General features: G+C 38.0%; 1 protein-coding gene across 2 annotated transcripts in view; it reads right to left on the minus strand.

The window, feature by feature from the left end:
* Positions 1-629: 629 nt before the first annotated feature.
* The window catches only part of ANKRD52 (ankyrin repeat domain 52), a 33327-nt gene continuing 12274 nt past the window's right edge, over positions 630-21682 (minus strand). The window contains exons 8-29 of one of the 2 annotated variants that reach the window (XM_072408926.1): positions 16096-16308; positions 15932-16010; positions 15736-15850; positions 15205-15287; positions 14616-14733; positions 14131-14199; positions 13403-13543; positions 12753-12800; positions 12566-12646; positions 11777-11888; positions 11597-11668; positions 10301-10502; positions 9959-10046; positions 9376-9493; positions 9065-9284; positions 8564-8651; positions 8384-8467; positions 7945-8090; positions 7778-7860; positions 7462-7544; positions 6641-6732; positions 630-6238 (exon numbers count right to left, since the gene is read on the minus strand). In XM_072408926.1, coding sequence (XP_072265027.1) covers positions 6006-6238; positions 6641-6732; positions 7462-7544; positions 7778-7860; positions 7945-8090; positions 8384-8467; positions 8564-8651; positions 9065-9284; positions 9376-9493; positions 9959-10046; positions 10301-10502; positions 11597-11668; positions 11777-11888; positions 12566-12646; positions 12753-12800; positions 13403-13543; positions 14131-14199; positions 14616-14733; positions 15205-15287; positions 15736-15850; positions 15932-16010; positions 16096-16308 — 2568 coding nt within the window. In that variant the 3' untranslated portion in view covers positions 630-6005. Of the gene's footprint in view, positions 6242-6640; positions 6733-7461; positions 7545-7777; positions 7861-7944; positions 8091-8383; positions 8468-8563; positions 8652-9064; positions 9285-9375; positions 9494-9958; positions 10047-10300; positions 10503-11596; positions 11669-11776; positions 11889-12565; positions 12647-12752; positions 12801-13402; positions 13544-14130; positions 14200-14615; positions 14734-15204; positions 15288-15735; positions 15851-15931; positions 16011-16095; positions 16309-21682 lie in introns of both variants that reach the window. The other variant, XM_072408919.1, reaches the window with a different exon arrangement.

Raw genomic sequence — 21682 nt, forward strand, 5'->3', positions numbered from 1 at the left:
CCTTTACAGACATACATCTCTAGTCCTTCCACTCTGCACAGGAAAGAAATCTACTGATTATGCTACATTTTAAGAAGGCACACAATAGAAATTATATGCAAGAAAAAAAAATAGTGCAGATTACTAAATGCAAACACATAATGAAACTGGCCTGCGTGACTCTACCCTGCATTCAGTACTGAGTAGGGTAAGCCATTCAAGTTTTACCACCAACCGTAAACTGAGGTAATTTGTGTTGACTAAAGAAAGTAACACTTGAACAATTAATAAATAATATGGGTATGTGTGAAAGGAACATTACTACAGTGTTTTTTTTTTAAACATGTTTTTACAACATTTTTATACTAAAGACAGAACTCCTTTTCAGTGATAAATAATCCAAAGGTTTAGGTTTTAGGTCAGCTGGAAAGCATTTTTATTAATTTGTCATTCTTAACAGTACATAAATAGGGAGGATCCTTTCCCACAGGGGGGTGCATATTTTTTAAAGGACTATAAAAGCCATAAACAGTGCAAATTACTCTGCTCCTGTGTTTTTTTGTTTTTGTTTTTATCAAAACATAAAAGCTTTTTAGGCAGCTGTATAGCAACTGTACTGCACAACAGTCTCTACAATTGTTTTATAAAAATTTTCTTTTGTTTCATTAGTTTATGCCAAATGGTGATGGCTGAAAACCCAACAACAATACTGCTCTGTTGCGTCATTTACCTAATTTTGTAATGCCAAACAAGGTTAAGAGACATGCTTTAAACTCCAACAACATACTGGTCAAAACATTTCTCAACATCTTTCCCCAACAAACGTTTTGTAATTCTGACCACTGATACAAAATCACATTTCTACCCCAATCCCCCCCCCCCAGGGTGTAATTTTTTTTCAGGGCTTGTGGTGGTAAAGAATCCTATATTTCTTGGATGCTTTTAACCTTTTCATTTTTTTTTTAAATAACCACCATTTTACTGGTGAGGTCCATTTACAGGCTCTGTTCTTCCTAGAAGCTTGCCAAAGACCCCCCCTTTCCAGACCCAATGCCTAACATTTGTAGAATAACAGGCTGTGCAAAACAAATAAGTCTAGGAGTTGTGAATATATAACAGATTTTTCGGAAAATTATACCCACAACAGTTAAAGTCTAAAAGGATACAAAACCGGGGCATTTTTGTATCTGCTTTTTTGTTTTAAGGTAAGCTGCCATTTCCAAAACCCAATTCATTTTGCCCTGTATTAAAAAATATTTACAGTAATATTAAAAGAAGCAATATTTTCATGCAGTTTTCACTTCTTTGTAAAAATTGTACCGTATGATTATGTTTTCCTTGAATCCGATTGGAAAAAAACACTAAGAATCATATTCTGGGGCACACCGAGCATTTAGCTCATGGGTGCAATACCTCACTGCTTCAGCAAACACCAACAGCATTCATGGTGTTTGTTGCTGGTAACTTGTAAGCCAGGCATGGAAATCCTAGAACACTACAACAAAAAAAAAAAAAGCACTAATTTGTGCAGTCCAATTAAAATTAAATTTTTTAGGAGAACTTCGGCAATTCACAGAAGGCAGGTACAGGGCACTAGTACCAAAAACATTTATCTAAACGGAATGTGGATTAGGGATCACTGTTCCCTATGCAATAATGAGTGGTCCAAAATAAGGGCCTATCGTAAGTAATTACTTATATTACTTTATATTCGAAAAACTATTTATATATTAAAAAAGGTAAGGGGGAGCAGCAAGAAAAGTGCTGTTTTTTTAATGTCACTTGTAGCTCTATAGTTTGCATATAATGGTAACAGACCATCACTAAAAATAAAAACCGTAATGGTTAGACATATCATTGTACCTATGATGGGCAATTTGGTACTTAAAGGTGCTCAATCAATGCTAATGATAGCGGGAAATCATTCTCCTGTAATTTTCACATTTAACTTTCAGGTGAAAAAAGTTAGGGCAAAGTCTCCTGGGAACTTGTAATACACATCTGACATTCTTGTGCTTAAGACAAGGTTTCTACAACAGAGTCAGACGTAAAGTTTTTACATAGTGGAATAGATGTGATATGCATTCTCTACAAAGGAAGGGTGTAGACCAGTGGTCCCCAAGCCCTGGGCTGCAGACTGGTGGCTGGAGAGTGCAAATGAACGGAGGCAAAATCACCGGTGTCCTATGAGAAAATACTACCTCCGGAATGCGTATTACTGTCTGTGTGCTTATCTCCTATCTTTTTCTATGAGATGTGAGCTCCCCGAGAGTGAGAGTCTTCTATGGACCTCGGAGATCAGCTGTGCTGTTCTCCGCCCACCTTGTACTGTGAAATAGTACACCAGCAGAAGTATGAGTGCTGGGTCTGTGTCCATGCTGCTGTCATTACCCCCAATGTATAAACCTTCATCTCCTACAATAAGTGTTGTAGAAACTTTCATGTATGTGTCTTTCATGTCTACACTTGTAGAAACTTTCATAGTACTCAGGGAACCTGAGAGCTGATCCTAAACTTAATTTCATATCCCAGTTTCCAGATATGGGGTCTCAAACATAAAAACCCAATTGGGGCATATTTTTTCATTAAAGTGGACTAAAGTAAAAATAAAAAATACGACACCTTTACTTGCACAGATCTGTGACGTAAACCGCTTTGTTCGTAAAAAAAAAAAAAAAAAAAAAATGCAGATCTTACTGCACGTGTGAGATAGCCATCTTTCTTTTTTCAATGACAGAAAAGTCCCTCCTGTGCATGCCTGTTCTCAGAGCCCAAGTCTCCTGGGATTCGTGACATACGCATACAAAGAGGCTCCGTGCTCACATTTAGTCTTTACTGCCGCCGTGGTAATGACAGAAAGAGGGGCTCTGCCTTTAAAAAAAAAAAAAAAAAAAAAACAGGGTCCCCAAATTGAGTTTGCATATTATGAAACCCTGGGGGCCACTTCCATGGCAGTGAGCATTAGGGTACTGCCAGTTGTGCGCTTTGGTGCCTGAAATATAAATTTTCCCGCTCACAAAACTTTAAGGATGCGTTCAGGTTGTGGTGCAGTTACCCCTTCCTCATGCCACAGAATCCTGACTTGGGGGAGACCCTCAGTACTGCTCACTGCCGTCTGGAGTCAAATCTGCAGATGCGGCAGTGTGAGGGAATGGTGGCTTGCCTGTTACAAATAGCTGCCCACTTACCTTCTCTGAACCCAATTTCTCTTTACCAGTAGAGAAAAGGGAAATATAAGTGTGGGGACCACTGGTTTAGACAGAATCTTACAAAGCAAAGTTGTTATAAAAATTTAGTTTGAATTTGTAAAGCTTTCTCCCAGTTTAGCATAATGGAGTAAATAAGGGGAAAATGGAATTTAATGCCAAAAGTATTTGAAACTTTTTTTTAATTTCAAACAGAGCAAATGTTTATCTGCTGAACAGTTTCACAAAAAAAGTAACAGTCTTTGTCCTGACCCACAAAACTGGTTGCCTAAACCACAATCAAAGCTAGTTAATCCTAATGAGGGTCTTCATTTTTTTCTTTTTTAAATGGAAATACTCTTAAAAATGCCCAAATCAATGTAAAATAATTAATACAAAAGATGTGTCAAGTAAATAGATTCCAAATTCATCAAGCCTGAGAAATGTCTGCACCCACAAAATGGCAAAAAAAGTACAAAAGTGACCATAGGATAAGCTTTTGAAGCTTTTGCATCTCATTCATCAAAATAATGGTCTTAGTTTCCATTCACTGAGCTGCAATATCTAGTAAGTTTTGCACAATTTCCATGCAAATATGCACTGATGTCAGTGTTTAAATTATTTTTTGTGATTGTACATTAAATGTAAATACATTTTAAATATACTTTTTTTATTTTATTTAAACACTTTTTTCTTAATCACAAGGGGGATATAACTGATATCAAGGTGCATTAAAATTGCTTCAGTTTATGGTAACTGGAAGGCTGTTCATGTCATGAACGCTGCATGTAGTTTACTCTAAATGTATGATCAAAACTGGGAAATGATCTGAGCTTCCAGCATGCTTTATGCTAAAAAGCTACCTTCAAACAGCCTTTGGATTTTCCTGAAGCAGTGACAAAAGCATCCCCAAGTGCCAACAAATTTTCTGGGTTTAATCTTTTTTAAACATTTTTAGAAAATAAATAAGTCGAATATAAATCTTAAAATGTTTCTGACTGATTAATGGTACACGGAGAAAACAACGTACTGAAAGGTCGACAGGGGCACGATATGTAATTCTGGAGAATTCCTCAAAACTCTATATTACACATGGCTCCCTAACAGCATCATACAACTATGAAGTTTTTTTTTTTTTTTTTTGAATAAAAAGATTTCTAAATCTGGGGTATGTAAAATCAAGTTCAGCTCTGTCTTAACTCCAATTTCAGCTAAAAAAAATTGGATGTATGAAAGGAATCAAGTATTTATTAATTTATTTTTCTTTAAATTACTTGTGACATCCTTATATGAAAATTGTTTCCCTTGATCATTTTGCTGGTGAAATGCAGAAGGACACAAAAAAAAATATAACTTTTAAAATGTTACACTAAATTAAAGCGGAAGAGGATTGAACTAGGATGGGGAGTAAAATATTTTAAAACTGAAGGTTATAGCACCAACTTTCTTATTTTATAAGAATTGATCCCTTTAGCCATTTAAATATTTTAACAATCAACTGAATATTTTTGGTAGTTAAAAAAAACAAAAATCCATACCAATCATAACTTAATAAATTTGGAGGACAATTAGATAACCCGCCTGGATGAACTAATGCTGTAGTTTCCAAAAGACTTTGTAACAGTCACAGAAATGTTACTAAACGAAACTAAAGTTGTCTAATCTGCCTCGTCTTATTGCATCATACAGAACAATGGTTTGGATCAATGAATTTTACCACTTGCTTAATGGATAGTAAAATTTCATGATTAAAACAGGGGGGGGGAAAAAAAAAAAAAAAAAAAGCACCATCCTTACATTCTGATAATACAAATATGTAAAAACATTTCATAACACATGGGCTCAAGTCAACAACTAGTACTAATACAATACACACACGCATACTTGCACACCTATTAAGACCTAATTTTAGGTTGAAAGAGCAATTCAAGTGCAAATAATGCTCTGAAAAGGAGACTGCAGCAATCAGCATCTTGGCGAGGATAAGAGACAGATTATTTGTACCTGTCTAAGCCGTGGAAGTTACGGTTCCCTAAAAGATTGACATATTACTAGAAATATTTTAAATACTGAAGGCATGGCAGACATCACATCTAGTGGTGACAGATGATGGGAAGACCAGAAAAAGGAATAAAGCACTAGAAATCAGAATCACTAAAGTGCCTAGCTGGCAGGGGGATTTTGCAGCAGTGCATAGTGGGAATGTCAACCAGGGATCCATCAACTTGCTAATGCAGCACCACATTTGCATAAAAGAGAAAAGCATACGATTTTGCAGTGCCTAGTGTTTCTTAGGCATGAGACCGAAGGACTGTTCTTTCTTAAGAATTGTGAAAAGAAAGAACACTAGATTTAGTTGAAATTAAGGTGACGCTTGCCCATGTAGTCCCATAACCCCCAAACAGAATTATTCAGCTGCCCCTGAAAAATTAAGGCCTGGTGACCCTTCAACAGTATAATGGCTTTCATGATCTTACAGCAGCAAAGACATGAATTGCACAGGGGAAACCTCCAAAATACAGCAATGGAGGTCTCTTATTACCTTCAACAACACACGATTGTGAAGCTTCGCAACTGATTCAAGAACCACAGAATAAAAGTACCCAGCAGTAAGACTCCATTCCACCCAACCTGGGCCTCCTTCCTCAATATAGGAAGGTACAATACTACATAAGCATCAGTGCAGGCCAGGACAGCTTGAAAGAGCAGCTAAAAATAAAAAGCCCAGGCACAGCTCCTACATTATACATGCTGTGTCTTGTTCTCCTTTAAAAGTGCCCTATACGTCTTATCCTAAATAAATAAAAGTAAGGTTTTGGGTAACCCGCAGGGCGGGATGAGCTACTCAGTGTAGCAGCCATCCATGGCAATGGAACTGTGCCGATCCTTTGTGTATGGGCAACTGCCACCATTGGGGATGGCAGTCTTGGCAGCGATGCCGCAGTTCTTCAGGAGGTTGAAGCTGAAGGGGAGGATGGCATCTTTTGGTGGGAAAGGCTTCATGGTGGATAGGATAAGTGCCAAGCAATCTGCTACGTCTTTGTTGGGAGCACAGGCCAAGGCTGGGGTGTGACCTGCTGTCAAGAATGAAAGAAAGAACATGTCATGCAAACATTACAGAACTTGTAATTAAAAAAAAAAAATCACTTTATTTTTGACATTTATGCCATTTTTCCCACCAAACACTTCCTGGAAAGAATATAAAAGGGATAGCCCCTGCCATATTGTACTGCCATCTCCCCATAGAGGAGAATAAACCTCAATTTCTCCAACTTCTCTGACTTCTGTAACTGGGACAAAAATTGATGTGAAATCCAAATCTTTTGTTTGACAGAATGCCAGCTGTTCATATTTTCACATTACACTAAACAACACTAAAAGCACTCATCTAAAGTTATCCTAAAAAAAAAAGTTTAATGACCACCCTGCATGGACATATAAGCAATTTTCCACTGCTACATTCGTACAATCCTCACCTTCTTCATCCACAGCCAAAACAGTAGCTCCTCTTGTAAGCAAAGCTTGGACAACAGATGCAAGCCCATTTCGAGCAGCAATGTGGAGCGGCCTACACAAGAATATAGATACATTATAGAAAGTAGATATAGTAAAAATATAAATTATACATTAAGATACACATTTATTTTTATTTTGTGTGATGTACATCTACTTTCCTCTTAGAATTTTAAAGCACACTTTAAAGTAGAGACTTTATGTAAAATGCATCAGCAAACAAATTTCTAAATAGAGCTTTTTGAAGAATTGTCTATTTTCTACCTTTTAGCCCATTGCTTTATTCTAGAAATACCTGTTGTCAGAATGCAAAAACATGAGCAAGAAGTTCCCCTGAACTCATTTAGGATTACCTTATAGCATCCACATTGTTTTCATAAGTCCCTGGCCATGTCTCCCTCTATTGCCTACCTACTTTGCACATTGTGCTACCCTGTCTCTAGTGAGAACTTCACATTTTTTTTCCTGCACCCTGTCTTTTAACCCTAAGAACTAAAATACCAGAAGATTTAAAACTGAATATGCAGCCAGACACATATACATACAGATGGTTCATTTGGGCCTTAACACACGTTTTAGGATTTAGGTTTAGGGTTCAGACCAGGAAAAAAAAAAAAAAAAAGTTCGACTCAGAGATAACCTCTATAAAGAGTAACAGTACTAGAGATATTAGCTGAGAGCTAATGTAGGAGTCATCTTGATTAGGCAATTATGATATATGTTGAAAATAAGAGACCATGTGTCTTCCAGAAAAGATCTATAACCTTTAAGTACATTTACTCACATTTGCAGCATGCTGTTGGTTGCATTGATAAGGCCAAGGTCCCGAGTCTCCCCTAGAAGCAGCAAGGCACACTTTTCATGACCCTAGGAAAAAACCCACCACCATTAGACCAGTCATGTGCGTAAAGTAAAGCAGTACTATAAATGGACAGTAATGCCAAGTGCAATATTTTAAACTTCAACAAGGAATGCACACAAGGTAAATGGCAAGCTGGATTATGGCAAATATAGAGCATCTTAAAATGTATTTTCATAACTAGGTAAAAAAAAATTATGTAAAGGAGCGTAAAAGTGCAGAAATAAAATTTAGTAAACACCTTGCTGCAGGCTAGGTGAAGAGCAGTGTTCTTGTTTATATCCATCACAGTTAAATCAGCCTTCATGTGAAACAGCAGGAACTCTGTAAAACAGAACATTATCTATGTTTAGCCACTAGCACAAAGAAATAAATATTTAGTGGCATTACTAATAAAAAGCAACATACCCATTGCTGCAGTTCTCCCATTTTCTGCTGCCATCATCAGAGGTGTTCGACCAGACTGGTCAGTGGAATTAACTTCAGCTTGGTGTCGAAGCAGCAGCTGTAAACCATTCACGTTGTCAGCAAAAGCTGCAGCATGAAGAGGAGACCTAGAAATGAGAGTCACCAGCAATTAAACAAATTATCATTAAATGCAAAATCTAAAAACCAAAAAGCAAATTTTAAAAGAAACATGACTTGTGCTTTAAAAAGCATCCACTCATGTGGAGGACTGCCTACAACTTGATAGGTCTCAAAATTTAATGCCAAGTATGAACAGCTTTTTTTTTTTTTGGATAGTGTATGTGAAGAAACATTTTGCACATCACATAATGACCACTTTACAAGCTTCTCTTGCAAACTGTATTTTCATCAGAGTGTATTGTATGTGTGTTATACAAACCTCCCTTTGGCATCTCTGCTATTAACAATCTTGGCACCCATAGCTTCTATAAGCATCTCAGCCGTACCGTTTTGGCTGTTTACTCTAAGAAAAAAGAAAAATAGAATTAAAAAGAGTTATGAACCAATCAATATCTTTCAAGAAGTGTGGAAAGTAGAATTCCAATTGCTGAAAACTCACACTGCACAGTGCAAAGGGGTGAAAGGGTTTCCTTCGAGGTAAGCAAACGGGTTGTGTTCAAGTAACAATTCCAAACAATCTTCGTGCCCTGGTAAACATATGACTGGAATTAGTTTTAGATAACGCTAAGAAAAAGAATCCTTGCATTAAAAGCAGCAATATGTACAGTCCAGGCACAAAACTAATAAGTAAACTAGCACCTTTATTGTAGTTTTAATTAGATTTAAATAGCCTCAAGATTTTTCCGGTGTGTTATCAAACAGGTAAAAATTACTGACACTTTTTGCCTGGTAATTGCTTTTAGAAAGACAGATGGAGGGAAATGTACAGTTTAGAAATTAGTCTGAATATGGATAATTAAAAAATTCCCATTCCCACCACATCCTAAATAAGACTGTGTTTCTTTGCTGGAGTTGCATCTATGAAAACTACGTACACCAAAATGCTCTGGGAAAACCAATAAAATGTGCATTTTGAATTTGAGAACAGAGTATACTCTACCATTGTAAGCAGCCCAGTGCATGGGAGTGTATCCATTGTAATCCACCACTGCGTCCAGTGGGTCTGTAGAGAGTGCAGCCTGCAGGTAAACATGCACCAGTGTTGCATGGCCACAAGCTGCAGCAAAGTGAATAGGCGTGCGTCCCTTGTAATCCCGACACAGCACAAAGGCATCATGGTCCAGCAGAGCACCCACACAGTCTTCACAACCAGTTACAGACTACAAAGTGCACAGGAAATAATGTAAGTTCCTAACTGCAGATACTGAATAAAACATAACAGCAGACATCAGTGCATAAAATGGTGCTTACTGCTCTGTGAAGTGTGGTTCTTCCTCTTTTATCTCCAGCATCTACAGTGGCTCCTTTCTCCAGCAGCAAGTGAACACAGTCAACATGTCCATTCATCACAGCAAGCATTAAGGGAGTTCTTGCAGGGAAATAAATTATATCATTAGAAATACACTCAAAAAAACAGATAAAAAAAAAAAAAAAAACGTGTGAAAGCAAATGAAAATAGGCTTATATTTGTGTATGTGCCAAAAATCAAATTTTTAAATGCTTGAGCAGCAGTCACAATGTTCCTACTTTTAAAAAACACCTCCTAGTACAAGGTGAAGTGTAATCGCCACCACTGTTAATTACAAAAGGTTATTTTCTATATTATGAGTAAAAAAGAAAAGTGTGCATTTATAAGATTATAGGTCTGCGGTGTCTACACCATCCAACCTTAATGATATATATCACAGAGTCTCCTGTATCCCCACAGCATCCAAATTTTTGAAAACACACACACACACACACACACACCCAACAACAACAACCAACAGCATTTGATAACCAACTCTCATCAATTCTTTACATTACATTATAAACCTAGAGAAGAATAACTCACTGGCCATGTGCATCCATCACATCAGTAATGTCCAGTCTTTCACTGCTATCAATAAGCAGATGCAAAACATCAGTGTTTCCAGAGGCAGCTGGAGAAAAACAAAGATGAACATGAAAACAATACCTGAAAACCAGACTATTAACATTTACACATTTTTTACAATTATACTGCAACATACATGTTAGATGTTGCTGCATAAGAACAGATTTAAATGAAACAAATTATGCAATAAGAATGCAATTACTAGCTCCTCAAAAGACCATCAGGGTTGGTTATAGTATACATTAAAAAAGAAGGATCACTACATTACATAATGGATGCTAACAGTTTGTGGAAATTAACCTGCTACATGCAATGGTGTCCATTTCTTTTTTCGGTCCTTGATGAGTGGAGATGCCCCATGGCTCATAAGAACCTCCACACACTCTGTGAATCCCCTTTCTGTGGCGAGGTAAAGAGCAGTGCGGCCCTTGTGGTCACGTACGTCCAGGTTTACGAGCGTTTCTGCTAAAGTTTTTAGGGCATCATAGTGACCATAGTAGGCCTGTGTGGGGAAAAAAAACATTTGGAAATTTTAACATAATGGAAATAGTTTTTTTAAAACAGAAAAAGTGAACGCAGGTTAAAAACTATTAGGGCACTCAAGTCAACAATACCAAAAGCAGACATCTTAAGCAATTACTTTAAAAACCTATCTCACTTTGCTGTATACAGAACAGAGTGTAATATGTAGTAAATATTTATTTTATACCAGCTGAGGGTGACAGAACTTGGAAGCCCAACAAGTAAGGAAATCAGCCTGTTGGGATCCTCCTAAAACGGAGATACAAAGAAAATTATCTATCCAAGCCCCTTTAGGTCTTCCCAGTGTTCTGCTGGTATCCAACAAGGCACTCACAGGAATCCTTAGGCATAAAGACTTATGGCCAATTACCTCCTTCTTTAACCTCCCTAAGTTCTAATTCTGTGCAAATTTAAAATGATTTGAATTTCTCGCCGATCCGCCCGCCTGCACCGACGTCACCGGGAAACCTCGGAGATTGTCGCTGCATTATGTGGCTGGAGATCAGAGGAGGACGTGGGATTTTAGTTTAAAGCTACCCCGAATGTGACTCGGGATTACTGCTTTTGGCACACTAAATCCATCCAAAGTCACACTCGGGATTACCGCTAGGGGGGGGGTTTAAAGCATTTAGCTACACCAATGAGGAGTTTATGAATATGTATAAGAAAGGTCTTATTTGCTGGGAGAACTGTGCTAGTTTGAGGGCAGTTCTGGAACTCATTCCATAAAAGCTTTACTTGCAAAGATTCCTAGAAGTGCAGCAACATTTACTGTTTGCGTATCTTTTATATATATTTTATGTAAACAAGTAATTTTAGATATGACTTGCTTTCTAAAGTAATAAATACTTTATTTATAGTTGCTGCACAGCTACTGAATAGCTTGTGAGGGATAACCAACTTGGATTTAAAAGGAAAAAAAATGCTACCCTTTACTATCACAGAATTGCAATGTAGCCCAAGAAGCCCTTTAGAAAAAAAATGGACATGTACTTTTGAACAAAATCTCAATCATTCAAAATGCAACACAGCTGAGAAAGACTCACAACAATTTAAATGAAACAAACTACTTACAGCCAAGTGCAAAGGGCTAACTGGTACAGTGCTTTCCACATCATCCAGGCAGTTAAAGGACATCTCTAGGAGCTAAGGGACAAAAATATTTTGAATCAGGAATAAAGAACTCTGTAGTAAACTATAAATACAAAAAGAAGTACTAAAAGTAGGTGATCAACAAAAGCGGTATACACGCACTAGTTCCAAGTTCTGTCTGTTGCCAAAAGCAGCTGCGTAGTGAACAGCAGCATATCCCTGTTTATCACGAAGTGAAGGGTCGGCATTGTTGTCCAGCAGGTATTCTAAGGCACTGGAAGAAAATAAATATTACAGAAAGGTCAACAAAAAGGGGATTATGATAGTAAAATGTGCTAAACAAACCAGGATATAACTAGAACATAATCAGGTAACAGGTTAAGACTGATACTGAGAAAAGTAATCATATGGCTTGCCAAGCATACAGCTACAAATATATTTTTAAACCCTTTTCCACAACTCATAAATAAAATAAACACACACTCCACACATTACTGTGGTTACAGATATATAAATATATATAGTATTAAAAAAAATTAGTGTTGCTTGCATCCATCATAAACAATGGGTTTTAAGCCCTTTTAGTTATATGGTGGTGAGAATTCTACTGGCTGTAAGGGGAGTGGGACCATCAACTACCAGCAAACAACTATTTACAGTGAGGCCTTGAGCTGGTTTTTAATGTCACAGAAGTTAGGTGTTAAAACCGTTAAAAGACCAGCAGCTGTTTACATTGAAATCAAGCAGGTGGCAGCGTAAAATTTGTAAAAAGATTCAGGTATTCCAGATCCAAACATTTGTCTCAGTTTGGCCGAACAGACCTCAATACAAACTGAGGTAAATGCAAACTAATTCAAACCAAGTCCTAAAAACTTACTGCTTAATAACATTAAATAAAAATATTGTCTCTTAAATGTCATTCCTATACATTGTGAAAATTCGAAAACGTACATGAAAGCTTCCTTTTCCAGGGAAGCTTTCTCATTCTCTTCCTCGGACTCCTGTCTTGTCACAGAGTTTGTCTCCATAGATCTAAAGGGGGGGAAAGAAGCACAGAACATTAGCATGGGTTATACTTTCAAGCATCTGATGTACAAAGTGAATTTTTAACATATGGATTCATGGGAGAAGATGTTACCTGGACTGCTCCGTCTGGTTTGAAGCCTTAGAAACAGTATTTGGAACCCTACAAAACAAAACATGACATCTTATAGAATGCCAGAACTCACAAACAAAATTTTTACCTCCTAGGACCAAGTGCATCAAAGACACATAGATATTGACTAGGCTCCAACTACCAAGGCAGAGTGGTAAAGTCAACAAAGGAAAGCATTTGCACCTGCATAGTTCTTAATCTTCTATTCCCCAGAAGTCTACTCTGCGCCCTTTTAAATAAGGTATCTTGCATGCAGTTCTTTGTATGCTGCTGTGCAGTATGCAGCTCATTCAAATGAATGAGCAGCTGGACCCCACCACACAGCAGTGTACATCTTTGTGGCCACAATACTTCCTAAAGCTGAAGTTTGTTCACATCTGACTGATCAGCAAATTCCTTAACTTGATATGAACTAATATTTGACTTTTAGGGCAAGCCCTCCTACTACATTGTTGTTAGTAAAGGTGAGTAGCTCAAGAGTAGTGCATGGTCTATCCACCGAAATTACTGGAGATTGAACAACAACTACTGTGCAAAAAAAAAAAGGTTTGATCTGTAAGTTCCTGAAACTGCAGTATTTACACTTTGAAAAAAGACTACTGAGGTTAGGATGGTATTAAATAAGTACTTACCTCCTGTAGGTATCTGAAGCAGCAGCATAGTGAAGAGGAGTGCAGCCTTTATTGTCTGCAACATTAATACTAGCGCCAGCATTCACCAGAGTCATTGTGCACTGGTAGCTGCCATTAGCAGCGGCATAGTGCAGTGGAGTCCTAGGACATAAGGTAAAATAATTTTTTCATATGCACTTTTACTTGTTCTTTAAAACAAACTAGGTGTAAAAGGTGACCACACACACATACTAACATAATTGAAAAAAATCTTATCTTAATGTGATTGTTCTAAGCAACGATTGCACTATACTGCCAGTGAAATAAAACAATACTTCCCTAAAACCTACAAAAAAAAAAAAAAAAAAAAAATGTATGAACAATTTTAGACTATTACACAAAAAATATGGCACATATTTAATAAAAGTGTAACTCTAGCCAAATTCTCTCCTATTTTGGATAAGAGAGGAATCACAAAATGCTCTCCTAACATATAAATTGTTTTATTCCACTCAAAATTACTTAAGCCACTGGATCCCAAGGTTTCTCAAATTGCAATTACACATATTAGGCTCAAACAGTAACAAATGTGAACACTTCTCATTACCAAAATTTTACAAGCACTTCCCAACCCCATTCTTTACTAAACCAGTGTTTACATTTGCCCATTTTCTTCTAACAAATGGGGCAAATCAGTAAATGAGATTTGTTTTAATGGTGACCATAATATATTATCAGGATAAGCTCACCTTCCAAATTTATCTTGTCTTGTCAGATCAGCGCCACTGCTAGTCAGCAAATTAAGACATTCAACGTTTCTGAAAACAGAGATAGTGATAAAACATGGAATAGCTGTAATATGACATGAAAAAAACCTCCCCATGAATAGAGCATTGCAGAGGATAACCTTTATGCAGGATCAACTCTGTATGCTACATAAATTCATCAACAAGACCAGTTGTAGCCACAGATTAACACTCGTGTTTGCACAATCCAACATTACGCATGCACCCCCACATAACAAACTGCAGGTTGAATCAAAGAAATTAATAAAAAATTTACTTTTTACATAATTTGGGAATAATTTTAGCAACATCTGCACAGCTTCACTGAATTCAAATGGATTTATACACCAACTGTGTAAACTTATAGAGCTGTACTGGTACGGTAAACATTTTCTAAGGTAGAAATTTATCAAGATCAATCAGGGCGCTGCCAACAGTCAGTGACTTACCCTCCTGAAGCAGCAGCATGGAGACAGGTTCTCCCGAGGTTGTCCGGTGTGTTGATATCAAAGCCGGCAGACAGCACATGTTCATTGCTCAATGAGGCCACTATACTGTACAACTGACCTACAACAGGAAGATTAACTGTTAAAAAGAATATATTGAATATATTGTTTTACAGACTTTTTTTATGGAAATAAAAAAATAAAAATAAAAAAAAAGGACACTAACACTATATATGGAGCAGCAATGATAATTATGTCACTGAGAAGCTATGATCAGATTGCTAGCATTGCTAGTCATCAGTTGTCCCAAGTCCTAGTTATCATAGGATTAGGAGTGACTGAAATCCCTTAATTGTTTTTGCTGGAATTTGAAGGTGCTGTAGGTTGTTCAGGAACTTCTTGTTGTTCAAGGAACTAATAATTCCATAAACCTTCATTCTTTTCAGCAAATTATCAAAAACTCCATTAAATGCGCCTCGTTGAAAATGAGCAGTAGAAAACGGGCACCCTGAACCAGTTAATCACTTAGTTGACAAAGGCTAGTCTGAACTTAGCGGTACAGCAATTGTATATTTTACAAGTAGTCACTTACCTGAGGAAAGTAGCTTACGGCAACAGTCCGAGAACCCATAGAGAACAGCTAGGTGCAGGGGGAACATGCCATGAACTCCACGTCTGTTTAAACAAACAAACAAAACAAAAAAAAAAAAAAAAAACACAGGATGACCGCTTATTCATAGACATCTAGTTAAAAACTGTACTAAAACATAATTGGCTCGAGATAAAACATCTTCACAAAGCTAAATGAAAAAGCAATCATTTAACACAATATTTAATTGAACGCATTACGTTCATTGTCTCTACAGGTTAACCAGAAAGAAAGAAGAAAAAAAAAAGAAGATTTTGAGAAGCTGGGGATATGTGATGATAAACTCTCAGATAGAGATCTAAGATAGGAAAAAGCCAATGCAATCCCTGGAAATTTACAGAAAATGTCTACACAAGTAACATATTAGGTAGAGAAAGATGTATATACAGTACAGATACTTATTAGATAAAATTACATTTGTACACTTCAGTGTACAACTAATAAAAATAAAAAATCCAGAGCTATAAACCTCACCTTGCGGTGTCAGCACCATTTGTCATCAAAGTACTAATTAGCAGCTCATGCCCATATCTAGCAGCAACATGCAGAGGAGTATTGCCATATTTATCAGCACAGTCAATTTCACCACCTATAGGGGACATGGAAGACAGTCACAAAAACAGGAACGGTCACAAATACAAATATCTAGATATAAGGAAAAGAAACATACCATTCTGAATCAGAATCTGGGAACGTGTAAACCTTCCATGTATGGCAGCCATGTGCAAAGGGCTCTTCCCTTCCTTACTCTGTAAAAAAAAAAACACAACAATGTTGAAACTTAACTAGTTTTTCCAAGCCTTGGTAAATAATACAAAACTGAGCAAAACTAACCTGATAATTGACATCAGCTCCATTGTTGACTAGCAGCTCCAGACACAGTGCCCCATTTGTAGAAACAGCAGCAAAGTGCAAAGGGGTAAAACCTTTCTCATTGGGCTGGTTGACATTGGAGCCATAGTTGACTAGTTCATTGGCCACAGCATCCTGACCCATGTAACAGGCAATGTGTAGGGCAGTGTTCCCGTAAAAATTGGGCTCATCAATCTAAGAAGAAAACAGGGTATTCAAACTCAAACACAAGTGTAAATCAGACCAGTCAGGATTTGAAGACTTCCCAACATGAACACAACACAAAAGCCATACAAATTACATCCAACTGTGATAACATCAATGCAGTGCAAAACCAAGTAGCTATTAGATGGGCAGAATGATGTTGTGAATTATTATTTATAGTGGTCAATAAACCTATAGTAGATCCTGAAGGCCAAGTTTTAACAATTAGGTTTCTCCACACTTCCAGATAAAAAGCACAGGTGTAATATTAAACATATGACCTGTGATTGTAGAATTCATCTGAAACATCAGTCCACTTAATAGTGCTACAATAAAAATAAACATTTGAACAAAAAATTCAAAGCACACAGCATGCATCAGTGTTATAATTCATGGTAGGATGGATTTGTCTACAGGGGACAGCAATAGACGTAAATGCCAGAATAAAGAGGTAGGTTTTCAGTCTGGATTTAAAAATCATTTATTATTTAAATTAATTCATCTTTATAGAATGGTGTAAGGAGTTCTAAAGGGTCGGAGCTGCATGAAAGAAGAATCTGGTTCCAAAGGTTCAGACTCTAGGCAGACTCCAAGGATGACTAGATAACTATAGTTAGGCTACATACACACATCAGATACAAATAATTGGAAAATGAACTATTAAATCTCAGATTAACAATTGTTTTGAACGATTGTATAGTGCACAATTCTGTACATGCGGCGTGCTTTCAAAAAATACTTATGGCAGTAGGACTTTTTCTCCAGAAACAAGATACCTGCACGAGAAAGTCCATAATAGCTGAACAAAGGTTGATTGCCACGTTAAGATATCTTGGCACTAGAAGGTTTCAAGAAGACATGAAGTTCTCTACTGGAATTTTACCGCAAGCAATGGGTCATATTACCCACAAGACATGTGCCACAATTACCGACTGCTTGAAAAATGAATACCTGAAAAGGTGGTAGGTACCCTATTCAAATATTACACAAAAGAATGTACAAATTTGGTTTATAAAAAAAATAAAATTTATTTAACACAGTGCAACTTTTTGTAAAACTGTTGAATATAAAGATTATAAACAATGGTACAAAGGGAAAAACTATTGTGCAGAAACAACAGCAACAAAAGTGCAAAAAACTAATTTGAAACATTCTCCATTACAAATTCGTATATTGGCGGTTTCCATAGTCACTTGGCTGAAGAGAGTAAGTGCAGTGGCGGGGCTCATATTGGTGGAAAGGAGGGTAACTAGATACCGGAGGGAGTGAGGCAGCTGGTAGAGTGAGAAAGGAGTAAGTAGGGTAGAGTGGGTTGAACTGCTGCATCAACCCTTTGTTGACGATCAGCTCCACCGCACATTTTTGTTCTGGGATTATCGTCCTCGTTTTTGCAGAAACGATGAAGCCAAAGGCATGAAACTCATCTTCTTGATGGCTGAGTATAGCCATAGCTTGCTGCAATGTTGGCTCCTTATCCAGTTCTTGTTTTTGTTTCCAGCTCATATTTTGGCTGAGGCCAGAAACAACCAGAGTGGACTGTGCAGCAGGTGGAGGGTCTGCCTGGTCACTAGAAAAAGCAAAAAAAAAAAAAAAACACACATCATGCTTTTAACTCTTTGCAATTGACTAAAAACATGTAAGCAACCTGCAGACAGTGGATCCTTCTGTTACAATTACAAGGGGTTTTTCAGCCTTGTGCTAGTGGCAATAGTGAATGCATGTTACGAGTTTGTTTTGTTCGATATTGGCACAAAATGGGAGCATATCTGATGGAGGGGTCCTGGAAGGTATGCCATTCCACCAAAAGCTGGTCAATAAAGCAAATACACCTTCCTAGTAACAACCAAACTGTAGAGCGTATGAACTTTGTAATTGTCATACAAAAAAAATTTACAAAGTCGTCTTTGCTTGCTGCATAATTTTCTGCGCTCAATAATTGCAGTGCATCCTTTGGCCCGCAAATGGAGCAAGAATCTGTTACAGCAGCACACATGGTACCTAAGGAAAGCTGCAGCCATTTCACAGGTCTGGTGGATCTTCAGCAAGCAGAACCGCAGAATGCTACTGTGCCAGCTAAAGAAAACTGTATTCGGTACATGCAGTACTTCAATACAATTGGAGCAATGGAAGGGCATGATAGCATGACAGTTTAGCAATGCCCATATAAGGTGTGATTTGCTGTAAAAATCTTTAATTTTTGCAAACTAGTTCTGAACTTTCCTAAATTGTACAATAAAATTACTTATAGGTAACTTATCCAGTCTTGTGTCATGAAAATATCCAGAGTCTCATCCAGGTTCTGCGTACTTGTCCCTGCATCATTGTTGCCATCTGCCAGGCTCGTCCCAGACAGATGACCTTCCTCGTGCTCAAGAGTAAAAGATAGCAGATTAAAGTGCCACAGTTTAGGTACATACACATCCTCTCTGCGCCAGCACCTGACCGCTGTGAAGCCTTCACTTTGTTCAGTTCTTTCTTGGACACGGTGCGCAAGTTTTCTGTTTTGTCCTTCACATAATTTTTGTTGTCCACAAGATTTATGGTTTTGCACAGCTCCACTATTGCAATGGTAGGCTTTCCTTTTAAGATGCCTGTTGGAATACTTCCCAGACTTCACCTTCCACAGACATGGATTGGATCTGTAGAGTTCAATGAACACACGAATTAAGTCTGGGTTGTTAAATGCATCATAGGCCATGAGCCCTGTAAAAAAAAAAAAAAAAAAAAAAAAAAAAAAATTTGCATTGTCACATTGAACGTAAAACACACACACACACACACAACCTAGAACAGGCAGAACCCACACCTACCTTATTAAAATGCTCTGCCAACGAAGGGTCTCACAAATATCGGTAAAAGGAAGGTTCATACGAACAAAACCTCATTGGTGTGATCATTTTCCACAATACCCAACAATCCTTGAGTTTCCTGTCCTGTGACATCATTTCCTGTTTTTCTGAGCTTTACAAAAAAGACCCCCTATGAGTCATAGTGAGATGGAGGCTCTGGTGAGCATTCTTGATAGGGCTGATTAAGATGGCAGGAGGGAGGTCTAGCCCCACCCCAACACCAGAAAGAACCACATTTTGGAAAAAGTGCAAAACAGGAGGACAAATTCTGAGTTCTGCGCTCAAAGGAACAACTCAAAAAAAGGTGCGATCTGAAAAACGGAGGGAGGGCTGTACTTGATGATATGCCAAGTCGCATTGCCAAAAACGTAAGTAAACCTATTATAGTTTATCTGGGGGTAGTAATAATTGATGAGGATGGGTCAAGGAGAGGGTGGTTGTGGGGGGTAGTTAATTTTAGTAAATAAGGGGCTTTAGCTGAAGTGCTTTAAAAATAAAAAGGAAGGCTGCTGGAAAGGAGCCTGAAGCAAAAGTTCATCCTGAACACAAAAGGTAGGAGATTGCCAGGAACATACATGGTAAGTGGATATATTTTTTTCCTTCCTCAGAGTTGATCGCCGTTTACCCACCCACACCAGAGCATACAGAGGAGGAAGTTTGTTCTTCCCCAGCATATCTTGATCTGAGTATGCACCTAGAAGGTAGAGATATAGGTGAACTGTGGTAGTATGTATCATGCAATTCTGCAGCTGGACACTTCAGGGCACATGGAGAATGGCACTACTATGATGAGAGGTGAAAAGGTAACATTGTGCATGCAGAAGAACCGCTGTCCATGTGTCAACTTATATTTGCAAAATCTGGAAACTCACTATGCTTTATTTTTCCCAAACAGGTCACATCTCAAAGGAAAACAGGATTGAGACGCACCACACTTCAAAGTGTGTCAGAGGTGCTGAGTGACACAGATTGCGAGGTGATGGCTCTCAAGACAGAGGTACAGCAGGCACATTCAATAAAAATCATGTTCAAATGTAAATTTCTATATGTGTGTGTACTTTTTTTTTTTATATAACATTTTGTAAATAAAAAATGTTCTACTTTTGTAATATTTGCATCTTGTATTTCATAAATGGTTAAAAGCATACATTTTATAGTACATTGAGGACCAGAAGATATGACACAGTGTTCAACCCAGAACTTTTTTTTAAGCTGGGTGGGAAGAAATTGTAGGCAGGTGGCACCTCCTGTATTGTGAGCCAACTCTTCAGTAACCACCCAAAAACAACCGGGTGCTTACTTAGAAGTGCCAGGTGGTGCGCCCAGCTAAAGGGGCTGGGGAGAACACTGACAGCATGGGAAAAGAACAGCCATGGAAAGTGAAAAGGATGAATTATAATTACACACACACCTACATACATACATAGTTATTGTGTAGTGGTGTGTTGCAACAAACGTTAGTGCGCATGCGCTCTTTAATCCAGAATCAATACACAACCGTAGACACCATAAGATAGCAAAAAATCGTCACACAAATGGATGCGCCAGGATGGTAGAACATCTCCAATGACATCCCTCGGTCCCCGCCAACATTGGCCTGCCATTATGCACATTTTTTCAACGACTTATCTGCCATGTGTACGTAGCCTTAGATCCATAAATATTTTGACACCCACAAACATCTATATTGAATATAGACAAAGTGCAGACTTTATTTTAATATGAGGGAATCCACATCCAAACAGAGGAAATGTTTGTACCACCCTCTTTTAAAACTGACCAAAAGTAATCAGACAATTGACTCCAAACCTATATAACCTTTGGTATTTTATCATCAATGAAGCAGATAAAAAGGTCTAAAGAGATTCCAGGTGTGTTTGCACTTGGAAGATTCTGCTGTGAATCTACAAATGTGGTCAAAAGACCACTCCATGCACGTGAAAGAGACCATTCCTAAAGCTGCGTACACACGGCAAATTTTTCTCGGGCGAAAATCTGCCGTGTGTACAGTCGGTCGTCGTCCATCGTCCGACGACCGTCCTGGCGGATCCATGGACGATGGACGACGACCGATCCTAATGAAAGGGAAGGGGAGAGCGCGCAGCAGGGTGCCGCTCCGTCGCTCTCCCCCTCCCCTCTCCATAGAGCATGAACGGTGCTGTATGTACAGCATCGTTCATGCATCGTGCAGTCTTTTCTCGTTGGAAAGGATCGTGAAAGATCCTTTCCAACGAGAAAAATTGCAGGTGTGTACGCAGCTTTAGGCTGCAAAAACAGAAAAAACCCCATCCATGAAATTGCAAGACTAGTGACAAAATCTACCTATTGGTACATTCTAAGAAAAAAAAATAAAACACTGGTGAACTCAAAAATGCCTGTAAGTCTATGAAGACAGTAATAGTCGATAATTACAGGATCACTCCCACTGTGAAGAAAAACCCATTTACAACATCCAACCAAGTGAAGAATACTCTCTAGGGGGTGGTCATATCAATATTCAAATCTTTTATAAAGAG

This window comes from Pyxicephalus adspersus, chromosome 1 (assembly GCF_032062135.1).
Source record: "Pyxicephalus adspersus chromosome 1, UCB_Pads_2.0, whole genome shotgun sequence".
Lineage (NCBI taxonomy): Eukaryota > Metazoa > Chordata > Amphibia > Anura > Pyxicephalidae > Pyxicephalus > Pyxicephalus adspersus.